The sequence below is a fragment of the Lampetra fluviatilis genome, chromosome 41 (assembly GCF_964198595.1).
Source record: "Lampetra fluviatilis chromosome 41, kcLamFluv1.1, whole genome shotgun sequence".
NCBI classification, from domain to species: Eukaryota; Metazoa; Chordata; class Hyperoartia; order Petromyzontiformes; family Petromyzontidae; genus Lampetra; species Lampetra fluviatilis.
The window spans coordinates 10,078,756-10,106,010 of NC_136315.1; the positions used below are offsets into that span (position 1 = coordinate 10,078,756).

Consider the following 27,255-nt stretch of genomic DNA (forward strand, 5'->3'; position numbering starts at 1 on the left):
CGCACCCACGTAGGGCCTCGTGGTCGGGTCACCTACCCTGAGTTTTTACCCGAGGGCCCCCTCGGGGGGTTACCCCACGGTTTCTCAGGGCCAGGGAATTGGACAGGACCCTTCCCAGGCCAAGTAACACTGCGGCGCCGTGGGCGGATTTGAGATCGCACGACCACGGCGAGCTCAGAGAGCCCCGCAGTTAGAAACGCATACAAACACAAACACGGGTCAGCAGGGCAGATAGCTGGGATCAGGACCCGGGGCGACTGATTGGTCGAAAGGTCAAAGGCCGGTGGGATCGCAAAAGAGCGGGAAATCCTAGGCTCAGGATTGGTCGAGAGACCAAGGCGGTCGGGACGGGGGCGCCTAGCCTTTGATGTGAATAGTTTAAAAGAAAACGCAGGGGCAGTAGGGAACTCTCTTCTTCTGGAGTTTTGACACGGAGTCAGCGACGAAGGAGTCATCGGGCGAGCCGCTAAATTGTCTGCAGGACGATCTGAGCGCCGCAAGGTCACCAAGGTCTACAGACGGTATCGTATTACGCGCCTTACAACACCTCAGAGCGGAGAGTAGGATCCGTAGGAGAGGGTTAGTTCGGGGTAAGGACGAGAGGAAAGCGGTTTAACAGAGAGCGCAGCATAGAATAGGGCTGCACGCCACCAGAGTGTGGGTTAGAAGCGCCTTGCTGGCCCGCACACACACACGGGTGGCTCGGTTGGTTAACAAGGGCTAATAAAATCTGGAGCGTAGTAATAAAACCATGTTGTTGGGTATTTTTGCACGTGGTATTAGCGTGCACTGCATTCGCGGGTGTGTTGTCGTTGTATGCGTAAAGGCCGTGGTCTCTGTACGATGGTGCGGGTACGGAGGTGTGTGTGTTAACGCCCGGGGAGCGCACAGTGTATTTGTATAAACGCGCGGCCGCGCAAGAGGGGGGTTTTACGTGCTCTCGCTCGAGCGTGGGCGTCGCTCGCGTGTGTGCACGCCGCGCTCGGTAAAACCCGCAAGCCGCACACGGTGAACCCGCGAGCCGCGGCGCCGGAGCGCGCTGTGATCGCACGGCCGGGGGGAGCGAGAAGAGGAGGAGGGAGAGTACTTTTGTGTGTTTGCGTGCCTACGCAGCCGTGTGAGAGGAGAATCGTCCTTGTACGATACTTGTGTTGACGTACACGCGCGAGTGCGGGAGGGGACGAGTCGTTGTGTCGGCGTGTGCCCCGCTCGCGAGTGCGAAACCGCTGTGCGCATTGAAGTTGTTAGCTTTGTGCTATCGCGCGCGTGCTCGTTACCTGCGTAAAGTGCGGCGCGGTGGTGGGCCCCTGATCCCCAACCCCGCGGCTCGAGCGCGTAATCGGCTGCGCATTGTTGTACGGTATATCTCGCGCGCACGGCGGCGGCAACTTGAGTCGTTGTGTCGCGTGTGCCCCGCTTGCGTGTGCTCGTTACTTGCGTAAGTGCGGCGCGGTGGTGGGCCCCTGACCCCCAACCCCGCGGCTCGAGCGCGTAATCGGCTGCGCATTGCTGTACTGTTTATCTCGCGCGCACGGCGGCGGCAACTTGCGCTCCGCGGCCAACCTCAGCGCAGGGGGAGCATGCACACACGATCCGCAGCACTCACGGGGGTACAGGATAGGGAGCAGATGGGGGACGAAAGTCCGGACCCCACCAGACAGCCAGGGGGTAATGATACGGAGGGGACGATGGAGACAGAGGCGAGCAGCCTCCACACTCCTCGCTAGGGGGTGATTCCTCGCCGGGCTCCATTGAGCAGCTGTGTCGCTAGATTTTTCCCATTCTTTTTTGCCAGAGGGAAGTTCCGTGGCAGATTCCGGTGATGTGGTGCAGTGGTACAGTGGAGCACAAGAAGCTATTTCTCGATGAGAGACGATGACGGTGGTGCTGGCCGATGGCCACGTAACGGATGGCGAACGTCCCACTCTAGGACTTGCCGGTCGTGGTCACCTGCTACTCTCCTCCCGATGTTAGGGGGCGCTATGCCAGAAAGTGCATATAGGAAAAAACATGGGTGGCTCTCAGGCACCTGTTACGATTCTGCATGTGTCGTTTCGGGCGGTGTTGACATGTTTACTGTGGGTTAAGCGTCCCCAGGTGGAGCACGCATATTCAGCCACAGGGAAACAAAGTGCGTAGAGTGGACGGATGTGCTCCCCACTTTGAATTTGCGAGCTTTGGCAGAAAATGTTGACCTTGGATTTGTGATTTAAAGTGTGCTTTTTGTAACCAAGTTTACGATCCGGCAAGGTACACCGGGTGACTGGTTTTCGAGGCTGGGGTTTTCCCCGGTTACATTCAGGTGTCGCTCTGCATCCCAGTTTTCAGGTGCAGGGAACAGATTTGGGTTTCACTCGGGTTGGGTTTGAGATGATTATGTAGGTAGTATCTTGACATCTCGTCCAGTGCCCTCTCCAGGATCTTCTCTGTGTCCTCAACATTCATCTTCTGTGTAGTGATACAGAGATCGTCAGCGTGGATGAACCGCTGACATTCAGCAGGAAGTGGCTGAGCATTGGTGTAGATATTGAATAAAAGTGGGGCGAGCACACTGCCTTACCATCTACTTTTCTGTCCGTTTAGTTCCACGGAAAAGCGTCTCTTCTCTAGGAGGCTACGAATGGTCTGGCTAAGGTCTAGGTCGCCAGTCCATGAGATGCAGTTTGTGACTCAAGGTGCGGTGCTGATAGATCAACAAATGCTGCGCGGGTGATCAACTTCTGTTGGAAGCCACCTTCGATGTGCTCTGTCTGAGGTTTAGTAGTTGGCGTGCACAGCATCGGCCGGGTCTGAAGCTCGCTTGGTCTCGTATGAGTTTGAGGGCCTTCACTGACGAGGCGTGATGAATGAATCAGCCACTGGCCTTCTGGCAGTGCACATTATTGCAGCAGCGTTGCTAAAACCGAGACGTGACGGAGTCTTTTTGTCCTCTTATTATTTAATTACGAATATTGTACACAACACGCCGGTGATTATTTTGTATCCGTACACAGCAAAGGTGCAGCCCTGCAATTCTCTGCTCATACCCCTGCTGGCAAAAGGTCCTCCACGAGAGGGAGCTCTAGAGAGCCCCTTTCTTCCACGCGGGCCAAAACTCCCTCTAAGAGGGGAGATCTCTAGCTGGCTAGACTTCTTGAAAGAGGTGCTAAGTGGCCCACACTTTACCCCACCACACGCTAAATGGCAATGGTCTATCTGTGGTGTACCCATTTATAATTGCTGCCCAGAGTCCAGGGGTCAGCAACCTGCGGCTCCGAAGCCGCATGCGCCTCTTTTAAGGACTGCTTCATGACCGTTATTTATCCAGGACCGCCGTCTCGTATTGCCGACCCCCTGGGCTCGACAAAGGTGGTATGGGAATTAGTAAACAAAAAAACATGCCCCATTGTTTCAACTGCTGTGCCGGGTTTATGGGGGAAGAGCCTTTCTGGTTATGGGGTCTCTGGCGCGCAGCAACTTGAATATTACATTAATAAAAAAGGAAGTTCGTTTGAATAATATAACTTTAATCATAAACCACATACTATTTTTATTTTACCAGGCAAGGCCCACTGAGCTACATAGATATTCTGCAGAAACGACCTGGCCCACAATTGGCTTATTATGACGTGAACATTTATAACAGGCAAATCATCTAAACGCATGTTGATTACAAATGTGGAGGGAAAAAACCGGAGGACCCGGAGAAAAATCCACGCGACCACTGGGAGAGAGACACGCAAACTCCAAATATACCTGAGTCAGAGTCAGGGTCGAACCCACGACCTTCCTGTATACCAGACGAGGTAGTTAACATCTCGCCACCCTGGCGCGCTTGGGCAAACATCAATAAGCCACTCTCCGAACTCTTCCCTCTCATCTCGCTCCCCTCGCCCTCCCCATTTCCTCCGCTCCAGCAGCCGAGGTACCCTCTGCCCAAACCCCAGAGGAGCTCGGCCCAATGGGAGATCGCTCTTTCTCATCCTCCTCCTCCTCTGCTGCTGCTACTACTGCCCTCTGTGTTCGGAACTCCGTCTCCCCCACCGTCCACACTGCCAGCACCCTTCCTCCCCCTGTTTCAGGTCCAGACTCGAGCTCTTTCCTCTCCTCCTTTGCCTGCGAGTCTCTCTGTGACGTGACTTCTTTCCATGTCCGACCTACAGACCCTCCTGACCCATCTCTCTCCTCCCGTGAAAACGAGCTCTGCTGCTCTGCCCCTCGCTCCCAGGGCAGCCACGCCGCCCCGTGTCTCTCTGAAGCCCCTGGAGAAATGCAGTCGCCACCCGACAGGAGGAGCCGCGTGATTCCGCGATGCGTTGCTGCGAGTGTCGCCCTCTATCGGCACGGGAGATGCAAGCCCCCGAGTTGACCCTGGATGGTTTGGACGCCGATTGTATTCTTGAGGATGATTGGCAGCCAGCAGTGCCGGATTAAGCTCGTGCGGGGCCTGTAGCATCTATTATAAAGGGGCCATAAACAAATAAACAAGTCAATATTAAAACACCATTTTTTTTTACTTGCATAGTAAATTGTATTTTTTCATTTGCTATACTGCCAGATAACACGAAAAATCACTAACCTTAAACACCCAGTCGTTCGTAAAAGTTTAAGGCAGTATAGTACTATAGTAATAGAGCAAGTGCAGGATCAATGAACCGGAATTGATAGCTTGAAAGCATTTAGCGCGGGGCCCTTGAAAGTGCGGAGCCCGTAGTGTATGCAGCTACTTGTGCTACTGGGAGAATCCCGCACTAGGTGCAGCAATATGTTCAGGAGCCAATGTCGAGGTGCGAGAGAGTTCATGCAGTTTTGCAATTTCTCCATTGAAGACCACGGTGGGTTTGCTGCACGGTCCGTCGTGTGGGCTGCGTGGCCACAACTGCACTACTGTGCCTCGTCTTCAATGTATCTCCATGGATCTCCATGCGTCTCTATGCATCTCTGTGTCTGTCTATGGGCTTACTTTGTGGGCCATAGTTTGGATTGCATGGCTGCAGTCGCACTACTGTGGCTTGTGTCATTCATTTTACATTTACGAAGGAGATGCGGCGCATCGGCCCGGTGATGTTCTGACGCGGTTGACGGTGACACCGCCGGCGTCTTCGAGGAGTTTGGGTCTTGAATGAGGCGTTCATTCTGAACGTCAGCGTTGTTCCACTCCGTTCGCCAGCAGCGTTATTCTGGATCTGATCGCGATTCTAAGATGGTGTATGAATGTTGAACTTCTTTCGCACCGTACGTAGCCAACCGTGCTAATCGGAGGTGACACCAGCAGCGCGACCCCACAGGGGGGGGGGGGGGGGGAGATCTGGACCCGGGACCCTGCTGCACAGTGCCTCTCGCCCGTGTCTGCCCGCCCGCCTGCCTCGAGATGCCGCGTGTCGCCTGCTTGTGGAAATAAAGCCAGGCTGTGGTCACCCGAGTCACCGCTCTCGTCTGCCCTTGCAATGCAGAGGTTCTCTCGATTGCAGGCGCCGCTCGCAATCTGCGCGGGGGACTTCGTCGCGGAAAGTGCGCGGCGGCGCAGCTGTCTAGGGGCAGTGAAGCCAAGTACATTGTGCATCTATTGTTCCGTACATCTATGCTCCCTGCCTTCATCAGCCCGCACTGATCGGCGTGGTGAAGTATGGTCAAACAATGCCCATTGGATGTATCATGACTGGAAGAGCGGGAAGGAGATGGTCCCCCTTCTTGGGGGTCTATTCCACACGACACCGTTGGCCGGAGACGAGCCATTGGATGCGGGCCACCGTGGCCTGGCACCATGATTCTCCAAGGTGCTAACGCCGTGGAGCGTGCTGGAACCAAAGTTCCTCCAAACAGAGGGGACCTGCGACCATTCACGTACAAGGCTCACCGAGTCCTCAATTGTGCCCCTGGCCCCTCGTGGTCGCCTCAGCCCGAAGTGACCCGGCAGCAGCGACGGCACCACCACCGCACCGACCCCGCCAGTTGAACACCATTTTAACAGGTAAGGACAACTCAGCTATATTGCACTTTTTCAGAAGCGACCTGGCCACAAACGATAGTTCAACGAAGCGGCGTATATCATGTGGAAAATACATTGCAGCGATAAACTCGAAACGCCTGATGTTGATTGTAAATGTGGAAGGGAACACATTTTTTTAAAACACACTTTAATGAAATGTACCCTACTAGTAATGGAAGAACTCCACGACTCCAGGAAGTGGCCCCGAAGCTTGCCAGAACGTAAGGGGTCGTGGTGATTTACAGCCAGCGTCAGTTGAGCGTGGACAATTAGACCCAAGCCGAAACATAGCATATAAAAAAGATGGTTTAATTTTTTTTAATGCTAGAACATAGTCTTGTCGTCAGTATGACATAAGTATACCAAGTTTGCAGTCGATACCACATTGGGAAGTGGGTTAAAATTGAGTTACAAGATTTGAGGATACGACAACAACAGACAGACAGAGTGAGTTAAATAAAAGCGTGTAAAAACCGGAGGACCGGGAGAAAACTCCACGCGGCCACGGAGAGCGAGAGACGCAAGCTCCAAATATACAGCAGCAGGCGTCAGCGTCGGGATCGTCCGCAACTGCTTTGTCCGCACCAGAGCTACCAGTTGCGCAACGAGGGAACTAAACAGCTCTGTATTCCTGATTCTAACGACCAATCAATTGCCGTAGTTTTAGGCTGGTCAGACTCAGAGTCTCAAGAGACTTTTTCTATTTTGAAATAAAAATGTTTTGCAATTTTTATTTTACCAGCTCAGGGCTCACGGAGCTATGGAACTCCTTTTCAGAGGGGACCTGGCTACAAATGATAGCTCAACGAAGTGGCTCATCACGTGGACATTTAAAGCAGCCAAATAATCTAAATGCATGTTGATTGTAAACGTGGAACAAAAAAACCGGAGGACCCGGAGAAAAATCCACGCGACCACGGGGAGAACACACACATATTCTCAGGTTTTTTCGGTAAAGTCACGTAGGTAAAACATTAAAAGTAATGAAAGTAAAATAAAACAAAACAAAAATAAAAATAAAATTCACGACGTTTCGGAGGCAACACAAGTCTCCGTCATCAGGTGGGACCGTCACAGCCAGATTAGCTGCATCAAGTGAAGCAATGATTCAAAATGTAATCCCTTATAAGCAAGTTGAAGGGGGGGAGGAGAGGGGGGGGGGGAGTTCATCAGAATGTGGTAGCCAATGAATGGAACGTATCGGGAGGGAGGGGGGTGGGGAGGGGGAGGGAGCCAACAAAACATTTGGCGACGGCTTGGACGCGGCTGCTGCGCACGCCAACACAATGGGCAGAAAGGGGGGAGGGGAGGTCTGATACACATGATAGAACAAAGGAACGAAAATGCCCATGTTTATACCAATGCAGGCTGAAAAATGAAGAGAGTACTGTTAAAAATAACTGGGGATGTTAACACTCGGTGAAGTAAATTAAAATAGTGCCTGTCAGATAAGATGGTCCAAAAAGTGTAATTAAGTCTTTTTTGCGTGGTTAATAACATCTTTCCAGTGATTACTGAGTTTGTACCCATCATCACGGTTGAAATTATGTCTGTGTTTGTATATTTGTATGGCTTCGTGTACAAACCTTTGATGGTAGCCAGGAGGCTTGCAGAGAACCTTCTCTGCAAGCCTCCTGGCTACCATCAAAGAACCTTCTCTGCAAGCCTCCTGGCTACCATCAAAGGTTTGTACACGAAGCCATACAAATATACAAACACAGACATAATTTCAACCGTGATGATGGGTACAAACTCAGTAATCACTGGAAAGATGTTATTAACCACGCAAAAAAGACTTAATTACACTTTTTGGACCATCTTATCTGACAGGCACTATTTTAATTTACTTCACCGAGTGTTAACATCCCCAGTTATTTTTAACAGTACTCTCTTCATTTTTCAGCCTGCATTGGTATAAACATGGGCATTTTCGTTCCTTTGTTCTATCATGTGTATCAGACCTCCCCTCCCCCCTTTCTGCCCATTGTGTTGGCGTGCGCAGCAGCCGCGTCCAAGCCGTCGCCAAATGTTTTGTTGGCTCCCTCCCCCTCCCACCCCCCTCCCTCCCGATACGTTCCATTCATTGGCTACCACATTCTGATGAACTCCCCCCCCCCCTCTCCTCCCCCCCTTCAACTTGCTTATAAGGGATTACATTTTGAATCATTGCTTCACTTGATGCAGCTAATCTGGCTGTGACGGTCCCACCTGATGACGGAGACTTGTGTTGCCTCCGAAACGTCGTGAATTTTATTTTTATTTTTGTTTTGTTTTATTTTACTTTCATTACTTTTAATGTTTTACCTACGTGACTTTACCGAAAAAACCTGAGAATATGAATCATTGCAGTCACGAAAGCTTCAAATCTAGAATTAAGAACACACACACTCCAAATATACAGCAGGCGTCAGGTTCGGGATCGAACCCACGACCTCCTGTATACCAGGCGAGGTAGTTAACATCTCGCCACCGCGGTGACGCCCCAACCTTATTCTTTCGACGGCACACAACTTCCACCTTGCTCCACCACCGCTTGCCCAAACTGCGCACGCGATCGCGCGAGTTGAGAGGCCCGGGGTGGGCTCTGACGGCCGCTTGCTGCCCTACCGGGCATCCATAACCAATGGGATTTGAAGTCCTAACCTTGCTGTCCACGCACGCCAAAACTTCCTCTGATGGTGGTGGTGGTGCCCCATGGCCTGCTCCGCCTTCGCCCTCCACCTTGCCGGGAATTTCACTGCAAAACCGAAAGCTCGCATCTTCAACCTTTCCGTCCTGGATGGATCCATCCCTTCCTGAACGGAAAACCTCCCGTGCCGAACCATTACCGTTACCGCCCGATCTAAATCCTCTCATAAAGATCTTTGAGAAGATCTCAAAATCACACATTTTCATCTCAGAACATGCCCTCTTCCATCCTAAACCGTCTGGCTTCCGAGACAACTACAGTGCAGCCTCTGCGGGACTCTCTCGTCTTGACTGTATCTCCAACAGTCTCGAGTCTCGTCGTTATTGCGCCATCCCATTCCTTCGACACTGTGGATCCCGCCGTGACCTTGTTTCTGTTCTTGAGGGAGTGTGGACGTACGCATAGGTGGACTATCCATGCCATGCCGCATGTGCCTTGAACGGGGGAGTATTCTGCCCCCATACGCATCAAGGGCTGGATGTAACCGTGTGTTGCGCTGCTTTCGGCACCGCACGGAGCCAACCGTGCCAATCCGGAGGGGCATCACCCCCGAGGTGGGGTGGGTGTTCACTGGCCGTCCAACTCTCGTCTTGGCTACGGGAGCCTCGTCGCTGTTGGTGCCGAGGCATTCCTGCCGACATCGCCGATACCAACCGGGCTGGACAGCTGCTGACCAGCGGGAGCTGCCTCACAGCAATTTGAGGAGTGATGTTTCCCTCGCGTGACTACGTTTCAATTTACATACTTGTGGGTCTCCTGTCCAACACATCGGTGGGCTGAAGTGATCACGAATTGTCACGTTCTGTTTACGCGACAAGCCTCACTAATTGGCCATGTCGGGTGGTGGTGGGTTTTAACGACGCATTTATATTTACGTGATCTAACCAAGAAAAACCTTTTATATCGGTCGTGAAAGGCCACTGCGTGTTAAACTCACTCACTATTGGTGTAATTGTCCCAATATCCCCCATGTAGCAGGACCTTCCTGCAAGTCTTTGAGACTCCGTGGGGCCTTCCTGAGTAATTGTCATGGACTTGTACCGACACCCTCGAAAGTCTGGTGGCTGTGCCTTTTCAACGTTTCATTCTCACTCGCCAAGTTGAAACCGGCGTCAGACAGCGAACGGCACAGTCCGTGGCAATGTTTTGAGAGTTGCGTCCCAAGCCGTCGGAACTCGTTAATCCAATGGCAAACGGACATCATTAAAGACGAGTTGCTGCTCGCTTCTCAGGCCAATTGCACACTCCGATAAGCACGGTTGGCAACGTAGGGTGCGAATGACGTTCACATACAGTAAGAACAAACCAACAGCGTTGCTGAACAATGGAAATGTAATCTACAGCCCTTTGCCAATCCACCGCGAGATGAAGGCCTCTTCTCGTTGGGGTTGATTGAACATCCACGACTTCACCACGCTGGTCCCTGCGGGTTCGTGAAGGAGCCCAGGATCTGTTTTGATATACTGTAACTCGCCACCGATGCGAGCCGTGGCCGGGAATCGAACAGAGGTCGCCGGTGTGAACCCTTTCTGAACACGTGTTCAGTTTATCCTTCCCCCGCACCTCCAATGAGCACGTTCGGCTACGTACAGTGCGAAAGACGTTCAAAACATACATGGCAAAGGTACCATGGGCCTTAATAAATGGTTCTGATCTTTAAGACCACGAGTCCATCTCATAGATGTTTCAAACTTTTATGTGTAGGTAGTTCTTAGATACCAGTGGAAGCCAACAGATACCAGTGGAAGCCAAGTGGCCATCCAAGTCCCCCACCATGAGAATGTGGAATTCTCATCGAGGGTTCAAATCCTCCAATGGAGATGAGCAATGACCCGATACTTAAGAGAAATAGTGGACGTCGGCGGTGATGCACAATGTGTCTACTCTTTGCGACTCATCCCACAGGGTCGTTAGCGTCCACAATAATAGCAGACTGCAGCATTTATGTTGCAGTTTCCTTCAGAAACTACCAAGCAAACGTTACAAGAACGAACCAGTCAAGGATGTACAAAAATGGTTAATCGGCAAGTGTTTCAAGCAGTAGGCTAACTAGTTCAACAGGTGGCAATGGGTTTGTATTGCAATGCGTCAGTGGCTCACGCAAGACGCACGTCTTGAGGTCCCATTAACGACGTCTCGAAGCGAGCTGCGTCTCACTCGCTGATCACACGTGAATGCGTCCTCACATTTGTCTTTACTTACCATGGCATCAGTCCGGATTGTAAGCACCCTGCCACGGTCCCAAGCACAATGTGACTTTGCTCGTTCTATACATCCAAACCAGCTCAAGACTCACGTAAACCACGTGGTTTGCATGTGGCCACCCCTCCTCAGAATACCTCACCCCGCCCACTGTGAAAACAGACGCTGCTCCATGCAGCAGCAGAGGTTCTCATGTATCCTCTTCCTCCCGATCTATCCTAACCAATTGCTCCCGTTTTTACTTTCCTTGTTCTGTTGTCATTCCCTCTTCCCTTTCCCCACACAATATCCTTGCCTTTTACCACCGCCCTTCCCATGGTGTATGTACGCCGAACTTCTTTCGCTCAGTACGTACCCAACCGTATTAATCGGAGGTGTACCGCGGGTAAATAGCTGCGAGTAATAAGACGAGGTCAATCCCAAGTCAGGGTCCTTAAAGTCTGCAATCACAAGTATCCAAAACAACCACCACCATCGCAGGTACTAGCGTGTTGATGACATTGAGTACACTTGTGGGAGGTCAACAGTGGTTGTTCGTTGGAGATAGTCCACTGCCATAGCAATGTGGAATTGACATTTGTTTAAAACATTATCATTTCTTACTGAACGTGATTCGCAAAACTCTGCACCCAGAGAAGCACGGATGTTGAGCTGCTTCCTTTGGGAGAGTGCACATGGCCTATCCCACAAGGTTAGGGTGCAACCAAGGATATGGTGATACTATAAATAAGCTGTTGCTACTCACAAAAATGTCAACATTTATGACTGCCCCGTATTTATTTATATTGCTCATCCAAGTTGTATGTAGAACTTCTTGTGCACCGTACGGAGCCAACCGTGCTAATCGGAGGTGGAAAGTGTCCAGTGGACCTCCACAGTTGCTGCATCTTTCGCCACAATCTGGTGAGCATAAGTTTGCAAAGAGAAGTAAACCACGAATGGGTTAAAGCACACAATAAATTGTATTAGTGAGAAATATTGTAGAGGTTTTAATACAACCCGTTTGTCCACATCATGAATGAACAAGTAAAAAAAAGCATTCGACAGTCAAATCCACACGTGCTTGCTTTCACTGGGACAAGGCTTCCTCAAAGTGAATTCAAGTGTCCCAATCAATTACGAGATTACAAACGTATTACTTTTCCATTTTATTTTCCCTTCATTCTTTTTCAAGACTTCAAATAAAATGGCAGCTCCCCTCCCCCCCTCAAACAAAATAGATTGGCGCAGAAATAGAATTGCACACAAAAACATGGCAAGCTTGCGGAGAAAACCGGACGGAAGGCGAGATGGCACGGACGCAAGGGATAAACGGAACGGTAGAGAACACACAATGTTTATTAGGAGGGAAAAAAAACTGGTCAAAATGTACATTAAAGGCAAAACATTTTCAGAAGTAAAAACTGCACCACAGAAAATTTAACAAAAAAATCTAACCTTCAACTCCTTGGGCCATTTCAAAGTTTTCGCACGATTAACATCGTTAGCATCCTTTTATCATACGCAGGCATCTCGTTAAAATTACGCGCGGAGAATGTACGCAGATCTGGTGCCCTGGTGACCATCAAGATGGGAACGCCGCACAGAGCGCTGTGTGACATCTGTTCGTACTCACAAAAAGGTTAGATTTTCCTTTTTTTGTTACCCCTTGTATTACTCTCCGTTGGTATTTTAATTCTCTTAACAGTCTGGGAGACGTGTTATCACTTTGCTCGATGCAATATACAATAGCAATGGCTTGATTTTCTACACTAGGCAGGATATGAAATGGGCAGGTAGAACATCCCTGGAAGCCTTTTGGGTTTTCTCAACAGCGAAAACCCAGCTGAAATTCGCCGCAGCAAATGCGGAAACTGAGCGTTTAAAACAAAACGACTACACACTTGCCTATAATAAAACTGGCAAGGTTGCTTTATTTGTTGCTCCAAAAGCTAGTGGTACACAAGCATGTTGGGTCTGTTGCAGGTTTGGGCTTCCGCGGATTTCTAACGGCCCCCATTATGATGAGACAAGCACCAATGTAAAATACTGTGCATGATAAACAAACGTGGGGCGCGGTGATGCCATTTAAACCCAGGCTGCACCGAAGCCCGGGAAATATCGACCGTAGCAAAACAACAGCGATGAGTGACAGACCACAGAGCTCAGAATAAAATTGCCGATGGTTGCACGCATTTTTCTTTTAAAATAGAAAATACATATTTTTTTTCTCTCTTAGTTAAAATATGTTACTACACTGACTTGTTTTCCGCGACAAAAAGACAATTTTTTTTGCTTTGCCACTTGCTGGTGATTTTATTGCACCAATAGTTTATTTCCCCGTATCGTGCTTTATTTGTTTTACTTCGTTTTCGTCTAGCTCGTTTGGCCAAACACACTGCTGCCTATTGAACCTGTGCGTCACACCATTTACGAAACCAACAAAAAAATTGAACACAAATTTGTAACAAACATTGTCCTAAACAAATAAAATGTAAAAACAATGTCACTTTTTTAAATATTAATTGCAAGTTGAGATGGCCGGATGGCTCAAAAGGTCTGATGCTAAATCTGTGTGGGAGCATTGAGCCAGCACCGCTGAGAACCTGGGTTCAAATCCCTGGCTCTCACCTGAGATTAAACCAAATTCTCAAGTGCAGTAAGTTTGATGGTTTCAACCCGGTCACCGATGACTGCACAAGAGGAAAACCATTTGGTTTTTGTCATCGACTCGGTCACGCCCAACTAAATAACATTGCCGGCATAAAGTGAACTGCTCGCATAACTGCACTGATGTAGTACAGACTACATACTGTGGCAACAGAGACCTTGTGAGAGTGCCAGGCTAAGGAGGCCTGTAGTAATGCCGCTTCTGGGTCGATTCCCAGCGCAGTGTGGAGTTAAACCAAGACTGCAGGCCCTCCCAGAGCACAACAAGCTTGTGCCTGGAGAACCTACAGAAACAAGTGGGAATAACAATAACAAAATATTGAAAAAACAAAAGTGTTGGGGGAAAAAAATCCTTCGAAAAAAAATACGTACAAAACATTTAGTTTTAAACGGTTGTACGGATAACATGTGACTGAGGGCGAGACAGCGCCGTGATGGTTTAAACGTGGTCGGTTGTGAGTGGCGATCGCAGGGCACTTTCTAGACAATCCTGGGGTCCGTGGCCCGCCAACAGACCCCAGGGCAGCGCCGGTGACACAGCAGCGCGATCGCCCACACACCCGCGGCCACAGTTGGGAGATGAACCAAATCTAGCAGCGGAGCCACGATGCAGCAAGGGTGATGGAGCGTACACGAGTTGTCGATGGGAAACGTTGATCGTCGTCTTCACGTCTCTGGTAAATCGATTCTCTGGAATTAATTTGCCATTGGAACGGAAATGCATGGGACAGCCTACACACATCTGATGGTGAACACCAATAATTAATCTAATGAGTGCCTAGGTCAACGCCTCTGAGATTATACAATGAACTGTAAAAGCTATAGCAGCACAGGGAGACTAAATAATTATTATGCTCATAAATAAAGAGTTGATACGAGTAATAAAGCTCATAGCTCAAACCATAGTTATGAATTTACTTATTCCATCATTCCTCCGAGACTAGGACACATTACACTGAGAAGTGAAGTGAACAGTGGCTTTCCGATGTACCAACCACCCTTTGCTTTATGAATGTGGAATTTCCAACACTGGCTCAGCTCAGCCTAAATGATAAACAAAATCTCAGATTCGCTTTAGCATACAACTTATTACAGTAAAATGACAAATTCACAGTCACTTTTTTTTATCAGGGAACAGAGGATTCACTCAAAAGATGGAAACTCTCACATCAAACTGAAGCAATCAGTAGTTGTTCAAGTGGAAAGCCCTATTTTTACTCTCCGGAGCGCGTTCTTGCGCAGAGACATGACACCCATTTTCTGAATGAGGCAGGGCAGTGTGTAATCTATGCAGCGTTCAACTTTAGATCTTTCGCCTCTACATTAAACAAATAATCTGTGATGTTCTTTGTTTACCTCCGCTCATATTACTTGCGTTAAACAGTGACTCTGAACTCCAACTAATACATTTTTACTGCAAGTGAGATTAAAAACAATTACCGGCCAAGAGTAAATGCTGCTGGTCAAAAATCAAGAGGAAGCCCTCCTGCCAATGAAATAGGAGAATTCCCAACTTTCCTAAACACCGATATCTGTTTTAGGATCTGAAATCTAAACACGCATCTCCAAAGTGAACGACATCCACAGTGGCAAAACGATTCAGGGAATCATTTCTGAAATACGTGGAGACGACGACCGCCTCCGATGCGCTGCGCATACCTCCACCCCGTCACTCCTACGCACCGTGACAAAACATTGGTGGGGGGGGGGGGAAATAACCACAAGGCGTTGAGAATAATGAAGCACCGCCACCACATCCCCGGGCGAGGGGGGGCGGCGGTGTGCACCGTTATCCGCTCCGGGTAGCACGCAACACGAACGAAATAAAAACGACCACGACGACTGCGAAAAGAACAGGATAATATCTGTACACTATGCCCAACCCCAATACCCGAGCCCTCCCCTCCGAGCGCCCAGCCCAACCCGCGCACTGCCAAACCCACCCCGACTCCAGCCCCACACCCCTCTTCCTCCGCAACGACTCGCACAGCCTCAATGACGAACCACGCTCCACACCCCCGACGACACCGAATCGAACTCCCCAGGCGCAGCCAGTCACAGAATCGGCCAGTATATTGTCGGACATGATTCTAGCTGGTTATGGGTTCTCTTGTTACCAAATCTCAACCTTTTGCTTATTTTTTTTGTCCTTTAGTTTATTGGTTTTTTTCTTCAAACATTCAGGAATGCTCTTTAATTAAAGGCTGGGTTACAAGTAACGACTGGAGAGAAACAAAATCACCTTCAACATTTTTAACATTAATCTCCAGATCAAGAAACAAGTGGCAAAATATCCTGTACATTTGCGACAGGGGGTGCTTGATAACGCAGGGAAAAGAAAAATATAAAGAAACTCGCGCACGCACGTGTCCTCATCACTACCGTGTCACGTCAGCTGAGCAAGGGTTATGCACAATGCACGACAGTTCAATAACGCTCAGCGGGATGACACGCGGATGCTCGAGTGAGGACGGAACCCAAACAATCCCCGACATGAACACGTCACTGCCCACAATTGTCTCGTCCCACAAAGGCAATGACGATGATGATGTCTCAAAGAGGGGGGAAAATACCAAACAAGCTCTCTCTGCCTGAAGGCAGTGTATGATTTTCGTCGCTTCCTCGGTTACAAAAAAAGCGCTTCAGTTAACACAAGTGCATCTTTTTTTTTTAAAGCGGGTAAATATCGCAGATAATCACGCCCTACGAGGTGTACACACGTACACACGCACACGGATATATACACAGACGTGCATCTGTCTGCCGGAGGGCGCTCACTCAAGTTTTGGGAACGAGGGGGTCAGCACCTCTAAATGTATGTCCAAGATTAACAACTTTCACTTAACTTTTTTCCTACTGATTAGCCCCACCCTCCCCCCACCGCTATCGACAACTATCGTGGTTCAACGGAAAGGCATCTAAAGAGGCGACACCCTATTGAGGTACATGACGTTCTTCAAGGGAAGGACGACGATTAAAGACGAGGCTCTAAAATAAGCCCGACATGAGAAAGGTGTTCTGCACATCTCATTTGCCAAAACGTTGATGACCGCCCTTTGCATACACTGTACACACGCACACCACCGGTAAATTTGAAACGGGCTAGTTTTAAGCAGCTCTTAATGCTTAAGTCAACACGTGTGACTAATGGGTGATCGTTATTGCAAGAGGTTTTTTTTCTCCATTGTAAACCAGTTTTTATCAAATATCAACTGAAAAAAGTGCCAATCTATGCTTGTGTGTGCATATGTAAAGCACCGTATATATATCTACATTATACACGCACATTGTGTACGCATAAAGTACACGCACACAGTGTGTGTGTATATAGCTGTGCGCAATACATGTAGCCTGCGTTCAAAGCAAACACAGGCGCACACACACATGTACACCGTATACACACATATATACACACAATATAGACATTAGTTTTATCACACATCATTTTTACAGTAGGGCACATAGGTATTTCATATATTCAATATTTTAATTAAATCACTATATATTTTTTGAATGGGCAGAAAGAAAAATGACACAAAGCGCATTGATGTTAGTATAGCTATTAGGCATGTAACGACTCATAGATTTAAATCGGCTATCGGACTCGCGACGCGCAATGAATCGTCGCCGCGGCGATTATTTACAACGCAAATTATATCCTGTAACACGCAACGGTACCGAAACAAAGGAGACGGAACAACACCATGGAGGTGAAAATGAGACGGTGCACCACTCTTGAATCCAAATGGCGTCCCTTGAATCGTGACAAATTGGCGAATTGATGGTGGGGCTGTAGATCGTTACATGCCTAACAAGTATAGGACAGCACAAGGACTCTCTCAGGAGAGCCCATGGCAAGCACCACAGCCTGAGGCATCCTCCGAGTCTTAAATACGCATAGCATTTGATAATTAGGTTCAACGGAACCCTTGCATACAAATTCTACATCTCTTATCTATAGTTCAACAAATGTATAAAACATAATTTCATACATTACTATCATCGTCATCAACAGTACTTTTAAAAAAGGTGACCATTGTGGTTTTCTCAAATAAAAATAACGTTCTCGGCCTCCAACGCTTGCGACGAATGCCCACCAAAGTCAGTGCTTTAAAAGCGAAGATATTTTTCCCCCTTAAAAACGAGCCGTTTGTGAAAAAGCCACAATTTGGAGGGCGGTCCTGTGCACCGGTGAGGAGACCTAAAGGGGTCCCCCCCCCGCCCCACACTCCCCGCATGCTAGCTATGCTCATTCACGACCGAGATGCCCGTGGGTGACAGTGGCGCCTGGAAATGCCGAGACACTGTAGCTTCACCAACGTCTGAGCGAGGGTGGGAAGGTATGGGGCGAGCAGTCTCGGCCAAAAGTTGCATGGAAGAAAACCCGTTAACCATGGAGTTCCGCAATAGTCCTTTAATTTCTGGTCACCACCTGCCAAGATCCAGCTTACGGGGATGTCAGAATCTGGACAGATATGATTGTGGCATGTCGAGATTCAGATATAGAATGTTGAGATCTGGCTACAACATGGTTCGGATCTGGCCATGTAATTGGTAACATTCGAGATCCAGCTGGAGCATTTGCTGCATCTGGCCATGTGCTCACGATCCAGCTGCTCCACGATGAGATCTGGCACTCGTAGAATCCAGCCATCGCATCGAGAAGCGACTAACACGTCAAGGTCTGAGACGATTGCACGTCGAAATCCAGTTTTGGGCACGTCAAGGTTCGGCTATGGGATGTAAAAGTTGCGCTGGGAATAAGGGGTTAGGCACAGTTGGTTCGTAGAAACAAGCATGAGGAACAGGTGGCAAGAACGCACGGCGACGGCAGAGCAACGGGAACGTCAATGTGCAACTCGACGCGCGATCGCCCAAATTGCGACGTGCACCCGTCAAGATCCTGGACAAGGTGGGTGGGACGGAACTTAAGTAGGCCACGGCCGGGAACTAGACGCGTAACCACTTTTCGCCACACTTCTGGCGTAAACTGCTCATCCACGGGCGGGACGCCACGCCGCTATAAATCTACGCGAGGACCCCAACGACGGCGACGCTCTTCTACCGGGGGACGCTCTTTGCGTGTGACAAGACCGCCAAACAGTGCACTAAAAACAGCAGAGAGAGCTTGCGGGTATTTTTCAACGAGAGAGAAAAGGTAATCCTATCCAATAGCCTTCTATTTATTGTTTTAGTTTTTTTCTTAAAGTATTATTATTTATACTTACACACCGAATGTTCAAAGTTGATTCAAATAACGTTACATATTAACAGCATTGTTTAAAAACCATTTGGATCCCCGTTAAAACAAAACAAAAATAAACACCCCCTTTATAAAACCTCCCAATACTCCTGACGATATATATAGCATATCTCTTAGGGCTGCAAAGGCTTGAGTTAGTGAGATCTATGTACATTTCCAGAGAAAAAACAGGTTTATTTTCTGTTTCTTTGTTTTTTTAAAAAGGACAAAAATTCTACTTTTTACATTTTGGTTGTGGAGATATGGTTTGGGGTAAACGAAAATAATAATGAAAAACAACAACAATAGTAAAGGAGAGGATTTGGTCAACTCCGCGAATGCCAGCGCTGCTCATAAGTGCATTCATGACACATGGCAGTCCTTTCAGAGTGCCTGGGACGAACCCCCACACTCGAGTGCAGTTTGTGTCCATTAAATACATTAAATAATTCCACGAGTTTGCCTTGGCCTCTCCCGACCAAAAGAGCAGACACCTTGTTCGGCAATAGAAAGCATTGTCATAGCAAACCCGCAAGTCTAAGCGTGTAATCGTTATCATCGTTAATGTTTAGCTTCTTTTTTAATAGACACGATCTCTGACCTAAGTTGGGTGAACGTTTGAAAGTTATCCGTTGCACATGTACGTACGTGTTTGGTGAGCGAGTGCGTGCGCGTCTCTAAGAGGTAACGCATACAGGAATACGTGCTGGCATATTTAATGAGGGTGTCTGTGCAGGTTAAAACATTGCAGGTGTCCATATTGGAGTGCAAACGACTGTATAAAAACCTGTACGCACACATTAACAAATGTATGCATGTCTGAATGCGTATGAATGTATGTATGTGTGCACTGCTTGCGTACATGTTAATGAGTACTGAATGGCTGTACATTTCTAACGTGTTAATGTGTGAACTACTGAACGTTCGTGTGAAAGTGGGTACTGAAACGCAAGTATGCCTGAGAACGAGAAAGCGGGGGGGGGGGGGGGCGAGAGCAAGTGGGCGTGCGTGCGTCGCTTCAAAGCGTCACCAAAAGCCAAGGCAGCAAAGGAATTGGTGGTTTGGTTACCGAGAGAAAACGTAGAGAGTTAAAATGGCAAGGCTGGGGCACGAGGGCTGACCAAACACCGCCTGTGCTGTTGCTCGCAGGCACCAAGAATTGACCGTCGCCAGGGGGAGACTACAACACGTGAGGGGATAACGGATTTTACAGGTGTTTACACTCGCGAATCGCGCCCAACTCAAAGCACGCCTGGAAGGTCAGCGGGTATCATTTTTTCTTGTTCAATCCTGACGTTCTATTTTTTTCCCCAGCTCTCCTTTCTCTTCCCTTTTACAGACTCTCCACATGCGCCTGAAAAAAAACTATTCCTGTGCAAGCTGGACTTGGACAAAAACACCGACGCCTCAAAAGACGCTTACAATTTGTTTGTTTTTTGCGCAAACGTAATCATTCTAAAAACTTTGGTTGGTTGCAACTATTTTGTCATCATTTTACTCGTTAGTCAATCAATCCACTAATTATATTTTCTCGTGTACGTGCGACCGATATTGTTTTAAACATGACCGACTGTGTGCTAGCTGCCAAAATGTTAGGAATACAAATGCAAAAAAAAAACCAAATTTTTGAAAAAATATACCTTTACACAAAAACAAGTTCGTCTTCGTTACTTTTTTTTGGCTTTTCTTGTTTTTTTTTACGAAAACTTTTTCTTTTAAAAACCACCAACAAATGCAGTAAAAACTTGTGCTGTGTAGGCTTTTGCATTGACAAGACGACGGGCATGTACAGTAGTACAGTGAGCGGCTGGCTGTCAGGTTCATGTACAATCTGCTGTCAAACTTGAGGAAGTACACACCACGTAACCACACATTCAACATGCTTTCGCCCTGAGACTTGGATAAAATTGCAGGAAATTAACCAAATCAACAAACATGCATTCGTTAGCACATTTCATATTCCCAGTCTGGAGTTCAACCTTTTGCACATTAATATTATCCATATATATTTATTTAATTTTAAAGTATCAATCCAAAGGAACTCACTTAATCGTATCACGTAAAAAAATTAAAGAAATAAACTAAAATAATTAAAAAATCTTTTATTACTTCAGCTAGTTCCCTGGTTAGCCCATGCCACTGTGCTTGTAATGCACACCGAGCTGTTGATTCATCTGCCAATGAAAGCGAAATGTTTATATAAGATCCGATAAAACTACACGCAACTTCCTGGAGAAACAAAACGAGAAAATTATTTCAGGAAATGCACAAGCGCACACGCGGAGGTGAGAAGAGAAACCGGCCTGTTGAAAACGCTTCCGTGCACAACCCTGTGGAGCGTGATGGCGCAATCATGTTTTTAGTCCAGCCTGCGCAAGAACGCTTACGTCATTGTGGCGAGCTAAGAAAAACAGAAAGGAAATACGAACAAAAAAATAACAACATCCGCCCTTTACATATATTATTACTATTACACAGAGTCAATGAATGAATGAAAAAAAATAAGGGCCAAACAAGAACCGAGGAGGAAACATTTAAAATAGGGGGGCAAGCGCCGGCTGTGCCACGACGGCGTGAGGCACGGGGGGCGCTCGCGCCACTGGGGCAGCGGAGTCATCGCGTCGTTGAAGGGGGGGGGGCATACAGAGCGGTGACCGAGGAGGAGGAGGAGGAGGCGGCGGTGGCACCAGTGGCCGGCGCCCCCGTGCACTACCTGCGCCCCCCCGTGAAGTGGATGCCGTTGGGCAGCGGCGACGGGGAGGCGTGCGGCGGCGGCGCCATCGCAGACAGCTGCGACGGCGTCAGCGGCGGCAGCAGCTCAAGCTCTACGAGCAGGGAGAAGTGGTCAGAGGGGATGCTGGGGTGCGGGCAGCCGGTCACGTTGTTCTCGTCCAGCCAGTGCGTGTCCAGCGGGCCCAGCACGCCCAGCAGGTTCAGGTGCAGCTTCGAGTAGAAGATGTAGTCGATGACGCCCTGGGGATGGTGCGGCACAGGAGAGCGACATGAACCCCATGATACGACGCCGAGCTCCACCCGTGCATTTTCAAATTTTAAGGATATCATTTTTAGTCGCTCCCCATGTGACTTGGGGCGCCAATGTTTACAACACCACTGAACATTGCGCAATGTCTTCTGTAAATAAATTGGTACGGCTGACATGCGAAATGTTTTTTTTTAATGAGTGCCAAAGCGCCCCAAGTCTTACAAAAATATAAGAGAGAAAAAATATAGAATTCAAAAGGAAGAAAACTCAAGTGCTCTGCCACGGGAGCACGTCACTCGCCCAAGAGCAATAAAGGAAAGTGGTGTGCGCATGTGCAACCCCGGGTGACCCTGCTGTGATGCAATCCAGTCGGGGGGGGGGGGGTTGCATTTTTGCAATTAAATATATTTAACCTTCCTTTATTGTAATTAAACTTTGGGTAATTTTACAATTATTCGGTCATAGATATGTATCTAAAAACTATTTTCTGTGGAGCACCGCCATCTGTCGGATCACTCTCCCAACCACATCTGAAATAAAGTTTTTTAATAAACTGTTTCTATTGCAGAAACAGGTCGGGCTTCGCTCGGTGTGAAATTCGCCTAATGTTACACGCTACGGTCCTGCCACCGCACAACACAACAAACGACGCAGGGCAGCAACAACTACTCAACGGCTTTGCGTGCGTACCTTGAAGTCGTAGGTGTAGTTGGTGTAGGGCATGATGCCGTTCTCGTAGGCGCTGCGCATCTTGAAGGAGTGCGTGATGAAACCGTTGGGTGAGCCCTTGCCGTTGCAGCTAAAGTTCATGAGACACTTGTTGTAGGCGAGCTCCTTCAGGTCCTTGTGGTTCTCAGGGACGCCGCCCGAGCTCAGGTACTCCACCACGCCTGCGGAGAGACGGCCACGGTACACACGCACGGACACATGGGCCTCATTACCTTTGAGGTGCTAGTGCTGTGGGTGCTACAGTGGTGAGATGTTAACTACCTAACCTGGTATACAGGAGGCTGTAGGTTCGATCCCAACCCTGACGCCTGTATATTTGGAGTTTACTTGTTCAACCCGTGATCACGTAGATTTGACTCCGGGTCCTCCGGTTTTTCCATCCTCATTTAGAAACATTGTGAGTATTTGGCTGCTATATTTCCACATGATATCACTTCTTTAAGCTATCATTTGAGGCCAAGACACTTCTGAAAATAGTGGGCCTTACCTGGTAAAGTAAAAAAAAGTTTCTAGTTTAGTGTGTGCGGCAGGATGGTGCCATTGTTAAGAGTGCTCGAAATGCAGCAAGATGGGGCGAGAGTTCAAATCAGTTGGGGGTCATCGATCTCAGCCCACGATGCCTCATGGGTCAAAATCATTACTACCCAATTCACGGAAAGTCGACAAGAATTTCAATTACAGGGAATATCACGTGCATGAGTTACTTCGTTATTCAAAGCACAAAGCGAGATTAAGAAATTGCATGTTTGTGGGAAATGTCGATGAACTGTTATACTCGAAAGTCAGTTACGTGAGCATTGGGTAAGAGCTCATATCCATCGAGTCCTGAAGCAGCAGTAAAAAAAGAATATATTATCAGGGCAGGGACTAATGTATCCATAGCACACATGCATATCACCCAGTAAACTCCCTCATCAATAACAGTGTGGCATTAAAAAGAAAAAATATATAATATGCGACGCTTTGGGCACTGGCCCTTCTCATAGTAAATAGAGGCCAGAAAGAAGGAGTGAATAAGAGTTGGATGCACGATTCACCATGCTTAACAAAGATTACATTTATAAAGTGTTTTCGGATGAACAGTTTTAAATAAGCAGCCAAATTACTCGAAACTAATGTTTCTATACTTTTTGGTTATTTCGGTAAAGTCACGTAGGTATAAAAGAAATCACTCAAATCAAGCGATTCATTTTATTTTATACCTACGTGACTTTACCGAAGGAACCAAAGAGTATGGATTCCTGCAGTCACGAAAGCTTCAAATCTAGAATGTTTCTAATTGTGGAAGGAAAAAACAAGAGGACCTCTAGACCATGCAAAGTCCAAATATACAGCAGGCATCAAGGGTTTGGATTGAACCCACGACCTCCTACGAATAAAAATAAAAACAGTGGTAACCAAAGCTGGAGCTCGTTACCGGAGTCGGGCAGCGAGTTCAGGTCGGCGCACAGCAGCAGCGGGATGGTGCTGCAATCGCCCTTGGTGGAGGGGCCGCCGCCGCTGGACTTGGCGAGCGCGCGGCTCGCCTCCTCGGCGATGCTGCGGAGCTCCGACAGGAACATCATGGTCTGGATCAGCTTGACGTCCGAGAACTCGGGGTCCCAGTGGATGTGCGCGTTGGCCACGAGCAGGGTCTGCTTGATGTCGTTACCTGTGAGCAACGCTGGAAGAGGTACCGCAAACAATTTCATCAACATCGTGATTACACCATAATTTATTTATACCACGTCTTCCATGAAGTACTTCGACAAGCACAGGAAGCAGCACTTGTGTTTGTACCACTGAGAAAATCACAAGATGAAAATATCCCCCCTGCTTATTCTAATACAGAATACAAGGATCAATTGCTGTGAGCACCCATTCAGACCAGAAGGGCACATGAGATAAGGTGGTGTGGCCAGCATAACACTTAACTGCTTTAGTACCAAGTAATGAAGTTGATCTGGTCCATTAGCAAGAGCCGTCAACTAATTAATAACGAATTAATAATAAACAGAGGCCCCTAGCTCTCAACCTAATCCCAACGTTAGCACGAGCCCACGCCTTCCTACACATCAGTGCGAACACTCGGCCTCTCTATCCATCATCCCATATATCCATCCGCACCTGCCGATTAGTACGGTTGGTGAAGAATGGTGCAAAAGAACTTCAACATACATACATGCCGCCCACGACTTCCTACGCAAAAACAAAGATCCCCTTATAATCTTAACAACCTGTTGGGGCAAGAGTTGTTAAGCGAGCACCTACGAAAGCCGACACGGCACATGAGGCAGTAGGTGGCCAACACCACGCCCGGCCACATGTTTCTTCCCAGTGCTGATGTTCACACACCACACCAGGTATTCATTTATTGCCGAGTCGACTTAAGGGAGATTCAGGACCATTCAGATATTTGTTACCGATGTTGGCTAAGAGCAGGAATTGAACTCAGTGGTGGCCTGGTTTTTAGCACAGCGCTCTTAACCTTTCCCCATTCCGATGATGTACGTGTACTTTATCGGAACGAAGATGTACCGAGGCTTCCACAAGGCCATGCGGGAGGGCGTGCGGCAGTTTGGCACCAGCTATCATAGTGCAGTCGTATCGTTAAAAACAATGGCGCTGTGCTTTTAAACAAAATGAACGCCGAATCCCTTATGCATTCCGAGATTCAGCAGTGAACGGGACAACCACCCTGAAACTCGCAGACGTTTCTGAACAGGAAAGGGTTAACTGCTACACCACCGCTCCACAAGGGAGATAAAGACAGTGTATTACACACACACATGCAACTCACAGGAGCCTTGGAAGTTCACATCCTTGACCTCTAGCAACACAGCCACCCCGATGTTGTCCTTGGTCATGACACGGTTCAGCATAGCCTCTGAGCCCTCCGAGTTGGCCATTGCCAGCTGGTTAAACTCCACCAGGTGCTCTTTGATCAGTGTGAACCTTAATGGGGTGGTGGTGGGGGGGGGGGAGGCAGGAACAGATGGGGAAAAGGATAGGGAAAAGTACACGAGGGAAAAGGGAACCCACACTTGCAGATCAAAATGTGACATATCCTACACATCAGCATGTTAAGGCCTGATGCCAATACTACACATTTAGTAGGTGTCATGAAAGTATTCCTAAGCTCATGGGACGTATTTGAATATGTTCAACGATGCCTTAATATATTCACATGACGTGTTTTGACAATAATTATATGTTAATCAGTCGCCAGTCATCACGAATAGCCGCCAAAACCGTTTTCTATTTACATATGTAGTCGCCCAAATCCTCATAAATCTTACAGCTGGGTAACTAGGAAGGCAACATTTATTCAGCTCACAGAGGTCACAGGATCAACCAAGAATGTGTGCTCTGGAGACCAATCATTGTTAATCAACCTTCAAACTTTGTTTTCAATACATGGACGGAACTCCATCACTTCATGCTTTCGCAATACTGCGTTTCCATCGTTGGTAAATGCATTATTGGTAATGACCCCCTTAAAATTGCCCCCTCATGTGTCACGGCCTTAAGCAAGAGGATGAGTAGACGCTGGGCGGGCACTGCTACTCGCATTCACTCACTTGTCGCTCTTGAAGAAGACGGCGCAGCCATCGACGAATTTGCGCTCCTGCTCGGACATAGTGCGCGCGCGCGACTTGGAGCTGAAGATGCCGCTGTAGCCCTGTAACTTGAGCTCTGGAAGGAAGAAGTTCCAGTACTGGTCCGTCTCTACCTCCTGCACGCACGCACGCGGTGGCCAGGGGTGAGAGATGTTAAATTGTCACCGGTGTTAAACAAATCAAAGCTGCACGGACTGCATACAAGATCCTTTTGGCACTCGACGTTTTGCCCTGCCTACCAACTTAACTAAATAGTCTTCTTTAGCATACAAACTGATGGATTGCAACATCACACATCTTGGTATTTGACCTACACAGGTTCTATTTTGCAAAATACACATGCCATCCTCTCAGAGGATTGCTCACCTGGTCTTAAATATATAATATGATTGATGTGCACTGTATCCGTCTGCTCGTTGGTTGGTTGACTAGCAGGTCACGCTATTTACATTGTGCAAAAGTGCATATTTTAGACAATTAGATGTCATACATACTCTTTGGTTCTTTCGGTAAAGTCACATAGGTAAAGAAAAAATAGATCACGACGTTTCGATCGCAACACAAGCAACCATCATCAGGTGTGAAACAAACACAGCAGGAGGACTGCTGTCGTAGGAGAAAGAGCTGCTGCAACAAGAGTTTATATAGGATTTTGGTGGGCTCAACCCAAAGGTAAGTGGGCGGGGCTAGAGAAGAAATTTGTACGTAAATGTAAATGTGAGAGATTAGCATGTCAATGGGAGACAGCCCAGTCACCGGAGGCGTGCCAATGAGAAGATTAGCGTGTCAATGTCAGAGCTGGGCAACAGGAACAAAAAACCCCTAAGAGCAAGAGGTACACATGATGACAGGGAGACAGAGAGAGAGACACACACAGAGTTGGATATAACAGCTGACATAGGTAGGATGGAAACATCACAGTCAGTTAAGACTTTACTTGGTAAATAACGTCCTTCCAATGATTGCTCAGTTTGTACCCATCTTCTTACTTTGCCATACATAGCAGGGGTTACCAAAAAGAGCTCCAAAATCATAAACAAAACACAAGATCCAGGTTCATTTCAACACAGTACACAAAATCCGTGATTTGATCCGGGTATTGACATGCAATACCCTGGTGTCTACAAACTAAGTTATGGCTGCGGCAGCAGTTACATTAGGGAAACGAAACGACACGTTTCGGACCGAGTTCGC

General features: G+C 48.0%; 1 protein-coding gene across 2 annotated transcripts in view; it reads right to left on the minus strand.

Annotated features, from left to right (window-relative positions):
• Positions 1-12,181: 12,181 nt before the first annotated feature.
• Positions 12,182-27,255, minus strand: part of LOC144946543 (CCR4-NOT transcription complex subunit 6-like) — a 59,579-nt gene continuing 44,505 nt past the window's right edge. For both annotated transcript variants that reach the window (XM_078875526.1, XM_078875527.1), the window contains 5 exons: positions 26,023-26,177; positions 25,242-25,396; positions 23,880-24,125; positions 22,424-22,623; positions 12,182-21,723 (listed from right to left, as the gene is read on the minus strand). In XM_078875526.1, the coding sequence (XP_078731652.1) occupies positions 21,460-21,723; positions 22,424-22,623; positions 23,880-24,125; positions 25,242-25,396; positions 26,023-26,177 (1,020 nt within the window). In that variant the 3' untranslated portion in view covers positions 12,182-21,459. The remainder of the gene's footprint in view (positions 21,724-22,423; positions 22,624-23,879; positions 24,126-25,241; positions 25,397-26,022; positions 26,178-27,255) is intronic.